Source organism: Uranotaenia lowii, chromosome 2 (assembly GCF_029784155.1).
Source record: "Uranotaenia lowii strain MFRU-FL chromosome 2, ASM2978415v1, whole genome shotgun sequence".
In the NCBI taxonomy this organism is placed as follows: Eukaryota; Metazoa; Arthropoda; class Insecta; order Diptera; family Culicidae; genus Uranotaenia; species Uranotaenia lowii.
This window is the reverse complement of record NC_073692.1, coordinates 149,671,800-149,684,453: the sequence shown is the minus strand read 5'-3', so window position 1 is coordinate 149,684,453 and position 12,654 is coordinate 149,671,800. Positions and strand designations below refer to the sequence as shown.

Sequence of the window (12,654 nt, the reverse complement as noted above, 5' to 3'; positions counted from 1 at the left end):
CCTGCTGTTTGAATCTTTAATAAAATTCTCTTATTGATATTTTAATCTTGATCATAAAGCTTAACTTTAAGCTGAATGTGAACCTGAGTTTTAAATTTTTTTATTCCGAGTTTGAAACCTGCCTTTCAAACATCAGTTCAAATCTGAATTCCGAATTTGAAAATGATCTATGAATCTTAGTTCCAGATAATAATTCCTAGATATTTATTCATTACTAACGCATTGGTAATTTGTATCAGAACCCTCAACCGGAAATCTCTCATTTGAATTTTTAATTTCTAGATTTCAATCTGAATTCTTTCGTCAGTTGATAATTCTTAATTCAACTTGTGAATTTTAATGAAAATTTCGAAAAATGACACTGTGACAATCCTAGATCACCATTATGAAACTTTCTCAAGTTCCGATTCTGTATAAGAGTTAAAAATAAAAATTTTAAATCCAAATCTTAAAAGCGGTTTATAATATCAAGTATTTTTCATCATATTCCGAAATGATGAGTTTCGCCTCCTTTTTGATGTATAAGAGATGTGAGGAAGAGATAACTTTGTATGGGGACCCCCCTTTCATAAAAGTGAGATTCTTGAAACTAATATACAAACCATCTCTGACCCAAAAAACCCTCGGATACCAAATTTCACTTCATTCCGACCGATCATTCATACGTGATGTTGTTACAAAGAAAACGACTCCATTTTTATATATAAGATGACTTAATTCATATTTGTGTTCGTATTTGCAAATAAAGTAAATCAATTCGGGTAAAGTCAGGGCAATCTGACAAGCTAAGTCTAATCTTATTGGAATTCGATATATGGAACTTGATTTCTATCAACGAAAGGTGCCGTGATATGCTGAAGTGACGTGCATCCGTTTTTGACGATTTTGACTTTTCGATTCTATTTTTTTGCGTTTTAATACAAGCTTTTTTTACTTTGATTTTTTTTCAAAAAAACCAAACCGTTTTTGAAATATTCTAGAAAAACGAAACGGCAAATCTGCTGCTTATACGCCGAAGTGACGTATATTCAATTATCTATGTTAGGAATACACGATAAAGAGATGTTACTTAAATAGTTTTTGAGTAATATTCTTTAAATTTTAAACACATGCTCATTTTAGCATAATTCAGTTCAAAACAAAAAAAAACTCTTCAACCTCAAAAAGGAGGAAGGGTTCTGTACGGACGCAGGATTCCGTTCTTAGTGTCCCAGGAATTGGGTCCCAAACGGCTGACGAAAACGAAGGAAGCAGGAAGCAACAATGGTCATCAATCGACCAGCGATGGCGGAGCAGAACAAAGACCGAGAACTAATGTACTTTCGGGTTGCAGAAAACACGTCCGTTGCGCGCGATTAGGTTTTCAAAGTGATCTTTATTGAAGCATAAATACATACATGTCACTTACGAGCTATTGTTTGAATTCACGATTCACTTTTTCGTCAAGATTTTTCTCACTCTTAGAACTATATGGTGTGAGTGTGCAGTGTTGTCAATTCAATGTTTTGTGTTGTGTGTTGTGTGAAATTGTGTTCGGTGAAATTCATGTTTTATGTGTACTATTTACAAGATATTTCTTCCCTTATAACTATTTCACTTAACATTCGTATTTTATAGCGTTTTTTCGTATTTCGTTTGTAATTCATTGATGTCTTCGTATTTTATTGTAATTAATTGTTGTGGACCGCTGTTCGTTGTGACTGCGCCGGAACATGCCGCCCCCCTTGAAATGTCCATTTCAAAAGCACCTCGATTGGAAGGAACGGCTGTCGATTTCGATGTTCACGATGCGTACTGCGATGTAGACCAGGATGACTACTCGTCGTTGTCGTCGTCGGAACCAATTTCGATGTTCGGAGCCAACAGTTGAGCAGCGGCCGGAAGTGTGGATGGAGCCTGAAGATCAACTGTGGGAGATGGTTGGTGAGTGCAGCTCGGAGCGGAAGGCTGACGCTCGGATTCCGTGACTGTGGAGGCTTCGCAATGTGGGAGCGGGCACATTTTGCGGATTGAGCAACGGCGGATTTGGTTTCCATCACACAGCACGTCTGCAACTCTGCCACACGCATCGTCGCCAACAATCGTCTTCAGGACTCGAGCGATAGGCCATTTCGTAGGAGGCAAGTTGTTGTCTTCGACCAGAACCATGTCACCGACGGCTAGATTCGGGTGTTTACCGGGCCATTTTTGGAGACGCTGTATAGTGGGCAGGTATTCTACGTACCAGCGATCCCAAAGCGTTTGGAGAACACGCTGTTGGTCTTGCCAGCGGGACAGGTAATTGGAGGGTAGTGAGGTAAGGTTTGGTTCGGGAAGAGCAAGGATTGGACCACCGATTAGGAAATGGCCTGGAGTTAGGGCCTCGAGGTCTGTGGGATCGTTGGAACGGGGAGTAAGCGGCCGGGAGTTGAGGCACGCTTCGATTTGTGCGACCGTAGTGGTCATTTCCTCTTGCGTCTGAAGGACATCAAGAGTCACGCGATGTAGGTGATGTTTCACGGACTTGACGCAAGCTTCCCACAACCCTCCAAAGGTGGGTGAGCGTGATGGGATGAAATGGAAAGCGATTCCCATTCGGGCTGTTGTTCTGGCAATCTCGGACTGATGCCGTTGCGACAGGAAGAGAACACGAAGTTCTTCCAGCTGGTTCTTGGCGCCGACGAAATTTGTGGCGTTGTCGCAGTAAATATCTGATGGACGTCGTCTCCGGGAGCAGAATCGTTTCAGTGCTGCGATGAAAGCGTCGGATGTGAGGCTCATTACCAGTTCGAGATGTGCGGCCTTGGTAACCATGCAAACGAAGACGCAAATATAGGATTTGATTGGGCCCTGTTTGCGAGGAGGTTTCAAGTACACTGGACCCATGAAATCAACTCCGGTACTGGTGAATGGAAGCGATGGTGTAACACGTACAGCAGGAAGATGTGCCATAACTTGCTGAGCGAATCTCGGTTTGTTGCGGAAACAGATGATGCATTGGTGGACTGTATTACGGGCTTTATTTGGACCATCTATTGGCCAGTAACGACGACAAACTGCTGCCAATAGATGCGAAGGTCCAGCGTGAAACGTTTCTTCATGGGCGTCGAGGAAGATAAGATCCGTGATGAAATGCTTCTTCGGAATGAGGAATGGATATTTTCGGTCGAATGGAATTGGAGCGTTTTTGAGGCGACCTCCCACACGAATCAACTGTTCATTTTGGTCCATGAACGGGCGAAGTTTCAGCAACGGAGATTTCTGCGAAACGGTCGAGCCTTGCCGTAAACGTTTGTGATCTTCAGCGAACTCTTCGAGCTGCACGCATTGCAGAAGTGACAGCTCTGCCGAACGAATCTCGGAAGGTGCCAGAAATCCCACGGTGCGTGCATGTTCCAATAATTTACAGTTGTTCATGAAACGCTTGCAAAGGGCGATGATTCGAAGTAGGCGGTAGTAGCTATCAAAATAGCCCAACGTTTCTCGGGTCCAGGACTCTTGGTGAGTGCAAACTGCGGAAATAGGAACGGATTTCCTTTTCTCGGTGTCTACTTCTGGCGGCGGCTGGGTTTTCCAGGAATACGCGGACGCAGGCCAATGTTGAGGAGGACGAAGCAGCCATTTTGGACCATTCCACCACAATTCATTGCCAACGATGGATTCTGGAGTCAAACCACGCGAAATGTGGTCAGCCGGATTGTCTTCAGTAGGCACATGCAGCCACGTAGCGGTCTCAGTTAACTGCTGAATCTGCGATACCCGATTGACGACGAAGGAATTCCAATTCGATGGATCGCGCGAAATCCAGTGCAGTGTGATTGTAGAATCTGACCACAGAAACCGGGGACATTGGAGTTGAAGGCTCTCCAGCAGTTGATTCTGTAGATTAGCCAAACGAAGACTAGCACACAACTCCAGACGTGCGAGGGTAGGTCTACGCTTCTCAGTTGGGGCAACCCTGGATTTTGCTGTCATCAGGCGGACAGTGACTGCACCCGATGCGGATATCGAACGAAGGTAGATGCAGGCACCGTATGCACTCAGCGAAGCATCAGCAAACCCATGAAGCTCTAAAGTGGCTAGCTTCTCCGTCAACACGAAGCGAGGAATCGAAAGCTGCGACAAAATCGGGAGCTGCGATGATATCTCCATCCACTGGTCGGAAATACTTGTGGGAACCGGATCATCCCAGCCTAACTGCATTTCCCAAAGGAGCTGGATCAGCATTTTCGCACGAACAATCACCGGACCAACTAACCCAAGCGGATCGAACAAGCTGCAGATATGCGACAGGATATTTCGCTTGGTCGAAGGGACGTCTGGCCATTCAGGAACTTTGAACAGAAGCTCATCGGAGGTAAGCTTCCAAAATAAGCCGAGTGCTTTGATTGGAGACGAACGATCAAGTTTCAAAACGGAGGCCTGTTCTCGAAGCTCTGCTGGAAACTGCTCAACTACTTCTGGAACATTGGATGCGTATTTACAGAGAGAAAAACCACAGGAATTCAGCATCAGAGACGTTTCTCGTATAGCTGTGACTGCTTCCTCCACTGTATCGAACCCACGCATAACGTCGTCAACGTAGAAACCTTGTTTGACTACGGGAACTGCTTTCGGAAAATTCTGGGCTTCATCGTCGGCTATTTGCTGCAGACATCGTGTTGCCAGGTACGGTGCGGTGGTGGTGCCATAGGTGACCGTCGTGAGCTCGTACGTACGAAGTGGTTCCGAAGAAGATTCACGCCAGAGAATCCGCTGATAAGCCCGATCTTCCTCTGCTACCCAGATTTGGCGGTACATTTTCGTCACGTCAGCTTTTACGACAACAGGATGCATCCGAAACCGTAGAATGATCGAAATCATGTCATCCTGAACAGTTGGACCCTTCAGCAGCAAGTCGTTGAGGCTAAAACCCGAAGTGGTTTTGCAGGAACCGTCGAACACTACTCGCAGCTTCGTAGAAGAACTGTCCGGCTTGAAAACAGCATGATGTGGCAAATAGAAATGGCGACCCGCAGCATCCTCGACAGCATCAACCAATTTCATATGTCCAAGCGCAAGATATTCGGACATAAACGAAGAATATTGTGCCTTGAGATCGGAATTCTGCTCAAGACGTTTTTCGAGGCAGTAGAATCGACGAGTGGCGATAGCACGCGAATTTCCCAGCTGACCGATAAGTTCCGGTTTTTTGGGCAGGCTAACGATGTAACGTCCGGAATCATCCCTGCGAGTTGTTGATTCGAAGTGGTTTTCACAAAGGCGCTCCTCAACTGACAACGTAGAATTTGTCTGGCACATTTCAAGTTCCCAAAATCTGCTAACGCTCTGCTCAAGATCGTGGAACGTCGACAGGTTACAATGGACCCGAACTTCATCAGCATTGGAACCGCTGTCGTGAAAACCGGATACGAGCCAACCAAACACCGAATTCTGGAGCATCGGTTTTCCGTCGCCAAGTTTGGAGTGACCGCTTCGCAAGAGCTCGAAGAAAACCCGTGCACCAATCACCATATCGATGGGACCACGCGTAGCAAACGATGGATCGGCGAGACGAATGTTCTCCGGAATGGCCCAGTCGTTAACATCGATGGTGCAAGTTGGAAGATCGCTGGTCACCTTATCCATCACAATAAACTCCAGCGGAACTCGGAAGTTGTTGAACCGTGAGGCAACCGTAGCGACAGTCGAAAACAGCGAAACTGCAGAAATATTTCCACCAATGCCAGCAATCTCTGTGTTCCCTGGAGTCTTCCGCGAATTCAGAATACGACGAAACCTTTCAGTCATGAGATTCGGCTGCGAAGCGCTGTCAAGCAGAACTCGAGCGAGGAACGAAGTACCCTTAGGACCGAGGACTTTGACAACAGCAGTGGCGAGAAATACTTGGTTCGAAGGGGAGAGGTCGAGACGTTTGGTCCCCGAGTGCGTATTGGCGGAGAGGCTGAGAGGAACAGGAAGCGAACTATCGACACCAGCGAAATTGGAAACGGAAGGCTGCTTCGGAACTTGATTTGTGCCGGATCCTCTTGCTTTATCCACATCTGGATTGTGTAGTAGCGTGTGATGTTTGGTTCCGCATACTCGGCAGGCTCCGTACTTCCAGGTAGCGAACGAATGCTTTCCAAAGAGGCAGTTGACACACAATCCAGATTTTTTCACGATCGCAGCACGTTGAGTAACCGGCATGTTTTTGAACTGCTCGCAGAAATACAAACGATGTCCCTTCCCGCACGCCGCACAGTTGTCGTTGGATTTGACGTCGGTAGCAGCATTCACGCTCTGGAGATTGGGTCTGGAGTCACGGACTGGTCGATCGGACTGCAAAGTTTCTAGCTCCATCACGTACTCACGGATAAAATTGATCAGGTCTTCGTAGGTTGGCATCTTTTTTTTATCCGCTGCTCGTTGCCACTCGCGAAGCGTGTTGTGATCCAGCCGCGCTGACACCATGTGCACCAGAAGTGAACTCCAGCCTTTCGTGTTCTCGCCCAGTTTCTCCAAAACTCCTAAGTTGTTCTCGAAGTCACCGACCAAACTTGTTAATTCCCGAGGACATTCCTTGCGCACCTTTTCCACTTTAAACAACGCCTCGATGTGACTGCGTACCAGGATGTTCAAGTTCTGGTACCGATCAGTCAACATTTTCAGCGCCACCGAATAGTTGTTACCCGTGACAGACATTTTCTCAACAAGTTTCAATGCCTCTCCTCGAAGAGTCGACTTGAGGTAGTGAAACTTCTGCACATCTGACAAGTCTGCATTGTTGTGCACTAGCGAATCGAACGTGTCGTAGTAAGAAAACCACCGTAAAATACTGCCACTGAATTCCGGCAGTTTGATATCCGGTAACTTCAGGGCCCGAAAAGAATGACCTGATGAACTTGACGATGGTGCTGGCGTGCGGGGTACCTCTAGCGATGCGTAAAACGCTTTAAGCGTGAAGTAATCCTCCTCGAAAGCAGCCATATCCTTTGCGAAATCTGTCCCAGTATTTTCCTCCTCCTCAAGGCTCTCAAGATTCAATGAGGCTTGGCAAAATTTCTTATAATTACTCTCAAGAGCATTTTTCCGAGCTAAAGCTTGCTCAACTTGCGTATCCGGGTCGAAATTTTGCATGAAATTCATGGCTCGTTCCATTGAATCTCGAGCCTGGCGATAAATCACCAAGTTTTTCTTAAACTCCACTTCTTTTTTCATCGCTTAGCGGAAAAAATTCAAAAAAAACCGCAAAATACCGAAAAAAAATTTTTTTTTTGTTTTCAAATATTTTCCAGTGGTACTGAGAGGGTTAAAATACCCGAAAAATCGATTATTGCAATCGATTCGCAAAAATTCAAAAATAAAAAAAACTTTCAAAAATATTTTTGAATTAGGCACTTTTTGTGCTACTGGGACTTGAAGGGTTAATAGTGAGCTCCAAATTGATCTTCTATGGCCTACAGCAATGGCCGACGAACAATGTTCGATGATAAAAAAAATATCCGAAATATGCACCAATTGTGCAAACTTTTTACTTGGAACCGTTTCCGGCGAAAGAATAGTGGGCATATGACTTACCGGACCGGTCCAACCTACGATTTGTTGTTGTTGTGAAATCGAAAAAATTTCACCCGGGAAGTTTCCGATGAAGTCCGAATTGTTCCGTTCAACGTCGAATATCGCGGGAAAACCTCAAGTACGCACTCGGGACCGATGACCAACCCCCCTGGAAGTCGAAAACGTAAGTAATTTCGTGTTAATTACCACAAAGTACTGGAACGATACTTCCTTTCAGGTATGCTGTTGGTTCCGCGGTGATTGATTGTTGCTGCTGCTAGTGCTGATGAGCAAATTAATTGCTTCTGCTGCTGCTAATCGAAGTGCACTTTCTGCTGCTGATGCTGATGGTGAATGCCGAAAATGATTCCCCAGGCCTGGCAGGTACGTGCGCGATTCAATCCGGGATGAAGGACCATGTACGGACGCAGGATTCCGTTCTTAGTGTCCCAGGAATTGGGTCCCAAACGGCTGACGAAAACGAAGGAAGCAGGAAGCAACAATGGTCATCAATCGACCAGCGATGGCGGAGCAGAACAAAGACCGAGAACTAATGTACTTTCGGGTTGCAGAAAACACGTCCGTTGCGCGCGATTAGGTTTTCAAAGTGATCTTTATTGAAGCATAAATACATACATGTCACTTACGAGCTATTGTTTGAATTCACGATTCACTTTTTCGTCAAGATTTTTCTCACTCTTAGAACTATATGGTGTGAGTGTGCAGTGTTGTCAATTCAATGTTTTGTGTTGTGTGTTGTGTGAAATTGTGTTCGGTGAAATTCATGTTTTATGTGTACTATTTACAAGATATTTCTTCCCTTATAACTATTTCACTTAACATTCGTATTTTATAGCGTTTTTTCGCATTTCGTTTGTAATTCATTGATGTCTTCGTATTTTATTGTAATTAATTGTTGTGGACCGCTGTTCGTTGTGACTGCGCCGGAACAGGTTCTCAAACAAAATAATGAAAAAATCTATGAGCAATGCGCGTTATTTTGTATAAAATTTGATAGGGTGGCTAAATAATCTTAAAATATTAAAAAATTATACTTCATATGGGCGAATCCCGTTTGTGGCCTTAAAACAAACATTTTTTTTGAACAAATTTTTTAATCGATATAATGTGCTTATGTGAGAATTTTGATTTCCGATGCAACATTATAGTATTTCGATTTTTATTTTTGAAATTTGAGAATTATAATGAAAACTTTTTCGATTGTTGAACGTGAAAAACTCGCGTTTAAAAACATCCATTCTAAATTTCAGCTCACTAGGTCACCTGCGCTCAGAATGCAGAATGCAACTATGGACAAACTTCACTTATTCGGATAATCGTTGAAAGAAAATCATCGTTTTTACGCCTAAGTAACTTATGAGTTGTTTAAGCAATTTTACACAAAGTTACTAGTTGTAATGCAAATTGCTAAATTTTTTAAATATCTTTACATAGATCATATACTGATCATATTCCATGGAAAGTTTTGAGAGTAATGAATAGTTAAGAAAAAGTGCTTTAATGCAGTATGCAATTTTGTAATTCTGCCTTGACTACTCTTTATATGTGAACAAAAGCTTTCTTCATTTAGGAATGAATACTTTTCGAAAATTTACCCACAAGAATGTTATCTCAATTTTGAGGCCTATTTTTTTATCTTAACTCTAATCGAAATGGAATCTTGGAATACAAATTTGTCATAATTGAAGTTTGAGAATAATCATATTTAAACGAAATCGGCTTGAAGAGACCAAAGTTATTGAAAAAATATTGATTTTTCATTTGTCTATATATATAAAAATGAATGTTTGTCTGTCTGTCTGTTCCCTATAGACTCGGAAACTACTGAACCGATCACCGTCAAAACTGGCATCTGAGGGTTTTTAAGGCCGGGGATGGTTTCTGTAATAGTCAAAACTCCATCCGACTTAAGGAAGGAGAGGCTTCCATACAAAATTTGTGATTTTTCGAAACAAATTAAAGTCATGACATCCATTTTATTGAGATTTTTTTTTCCTTTGGGCGGTTTGTTTTTCGTCTCTATGGTCGAGGCGTCGCCAGCCAACGACGCAAAAGGAAAGTAACCCAGACATAGCATACTGATCAGTAGGAATATTTTGGCGCGTATTTCTCAACCTGGGGTTTGTTTTTCGTCTCCATGGGCGATCAAACGTCGTCGCAAAAGGATAGTAACCAAAGCACACTGTTCATTGATTGCTGGAAAATTTATCAATAAGGCGCCTGTTTCTCAAACACGTGGGGCAATATGCAACCTATGTAGATGTGTTTTTTTTTCTTGCTTATTTGATTTGTACACAGCACGTGGTAATAAATGACGCCTAGATGTGACACGGATTTGTATTTTATCAATCGAATCAAAACCAATTGAAAGATTTGCAAAAATACTTCCATATTTAGTTCGTGTTAATGTAGGTAGCATTCGACTTTTCATTCAAGGAACATTAGAACATGTTCAAACGTTCAACTTTTTTTGTTAAAAAAAATTAAAAATTATGTTTTCTTCTAGAAATTGTTACTTCGGCCCAAATACACAACTGAAACGAATTTAGAAATGAAAATGGGAGCTTTTTATTTTAAAAAACTCTGAAAAAACCATCGTACTTTTTGCTTACATACCAATTCAAGTACGTACTTAACATGAAAAGTGTTTTTGTGTTACATGGCTGCATAAAAGAGACTTTTGATCCGCTTCGTTTTTGAAAAGCGAGACTTTAGAACTGATATTCAACTGGACGCAAAATTTTTAAGAGAAATTTTTAGTTTACCCTTAAAGTGTTAAATACAATATTCCCTTCTGTCAACTTACACGGTGGGGCGAGGGCAAACGTCGAACTTTTAAGAAATTCATCTTCAAAATGATTCAATATGTTGGAAAGACCAGAAGGGGTATTCCGAATGTTGAAACTGCAGCGGATATTGAAAATTCTTAGATGTCTTTGTAAACGAAGGTCATTCCCTTTGAACAGCATTCGTTAAAAGTAGAGTAACAAACATAAATTTATATTGCAGGAATACTGCAGATATATCAGTGAAACTTGATAGAACAAAAAACAGGAATTCGTATTAAATCCATTTTAAAGCCATTACTCTGACGCATCTGTAAATAAGCTTTGCATTGACATTTGTCCCAATATACGGTACAAATGTAAACTTAGAAATTGTTTTTTCCTACATTTTTGAATATTTGACTTTCAAAGAGAAAATAAAAGAAAACGCTGAGAACATATTTAGTGATGCAACTGATATTTTTTAAATATTTATATGTTTACCGTAGTAATTTTATTTAAAAAAAAAAGAAATTTGCACTGTATTTAATACATAACTAATTTAATATATTTTTCATTACCATGATAAGTGCTGTTTGGGTATCGAGCCGGTTAAATTTGCCTACCTTCTTCAAGAAGTGGGGGACAAAATTGAAAAAGATGGGAGAGCTCCCATGTAAATTTAAAATAAAGAGCTTTTCAAAGAAGGGACCATATTTAAAAAGGTTTTTTTGGGTACAGAGTACAAATTTCAGATCTTGAAAAACGAGTTTAGAGATCAGATTTCAGTAAATAATATAAACAATCTTTGAATTGCTATTCAGAACTGCAGCTGCAGCTCTAATTTCAAAGTTGTTGGTTCTGAAGTACGCTGAGGTTTGATTTAAAAAAATGCTGCAAATTTTTACAAATTACATTTATTTCCGGAAGGTGTAGCAAAGCACAACGGGTCAGCTAGTAGTTAATAATAATCAAATCAAAGCAAACAAATTTCAATTCTGTTCGCTTGTTTCATAGATTATATCCCACTGTCCATGAGCAAAAAACCGACCAGAATTTGATTGTCTTCCCCAACTTTCGATAAAGTCGATGTTGTCCTATCCTCTTACTAACAGCAGGATTCGCTTGACCACTTTTCATTTTTTGCTCATTCCATCACCTCGCCCTCTCCAAATATTCACCCACACAGTGTCACATCGTCCTATCGCCTCGCCTGTAGTCACCAGGATACCAGTTCCGATGAATCGGTTGGGAGTGGAACAGTGATTAAATTTATTTGCCCGGCTCGCTTCTCTTACTTCCATTCCGTCTACCGCAAATCCCTGTAAAAGGTCGGTCAGTCCACATTCATCTCTCTTTTATCGAAATGTTTGCCCCGGTGGCTTTCGGCAGATTCGACGGTTTCTCCGCTGCTTCGAAACGAACGTTGTGGTTAACCAGATTATCAGTCCGGGCTCTCTCTCTCTCTTTCCCTTAGTTTCCAGGAATGTTTCGGATTAACACTCTTGATTCTGAAGAGCTTATCAGTTTTTCAAGTTCCCTTTGGTGACTTTATTTGCTTTAAATTCCTCGTTTTGAAGAAATAAAAATCTTCTTACCTATAATTTTTTTTTAAATGCACACTAAACTTTTTTCAGGTGGTCTTTTTGATTTATCGATTTTATCCTATCATGATTTACATACTACATGTAAATTTATACCACATTTTTATTACCTTTTTCCAACTTATCGCATGAAAATCTACTGGGTACAATTGGATTGACCGGGCTAATTCAATCATCAATTTTCAGTGTGACAAAATTGTCTATTTATAAGAATCACCTATTCTACCGCACATCCCCATCCATATCATGAACCGAGCCGGGCTATCTACTGGCTTTCCGAATTCCGGCCTACCCTTACGTTTGGCTTAATTTATCATCGACAGGCCTAGTTGGTCGTAGAACCGAAAATGTTACGAGTATTGATTATCATTTATTTATTCAGCATATTCTCTCACCTCACACGAACTGCCATGCAGTGCCGGGTTTATTTGAATCTGCTTGGAAACCATTATTGATGGGGAAACTGAACAGACTTTGAATTTGTGGGATTTTTGGTTGTTTTTTAATATATAGGGATAAACTTTTGCTCGTATAAGAAGCTCTATACTCACCTCGTTTGAATGAAGACTTCAAAGCGCCATATGTTCAGTACACCAGTACAGTACAAATTTGCACAAATGCGATGATATTTGTTGAAAATCCATTTGCACCTTCTATGGCCCTTTTTTATTGAACGCGCAGACGATTTGTGGGAAATCGGTTGGGTTCGGAAATTCTTGCGCAACCACCCTTTTTTGCATGGTGCA

At 41.7% G+C, this 12,654-nt stretch overlaps 2 protein-coding genes across 3 annotated transcripts in view; one reads left to right on the top strand and one right to left on the bottom strand.

Annotated features, from left to right (window-relative positions):
* Positions 1–12,654, top strand: part of LOC129743960 (ubiquitin-conjugating enzyme E2Q-like protein CG4502) — a 496,854-nt gene that overhangs the window by 27,330 nt on the left and 456,870 nt on the right. The window lies entirely within an intron of this gene.
* Positions 1,816–7,179, bottom strand: LOC129741963 (uncharacterized). The gene has a single exon (XM_055733797.1). It carries the CDS (start codon positions 7,177–7,179, stop codon positions 1,816–1,818), a length of 5,364 nt encoding a protein of 1,787 aa, XP_055589772.1.

Coding starts and splice junctions, on each gene's coding strand:
- LOC129741963 (XM_055733797.1), bottom strand. CDS start 7,179: ATGAAAAAAGAAGTGGAGTTTAAGAAAAACTTGGTGATTTATCGCCAG.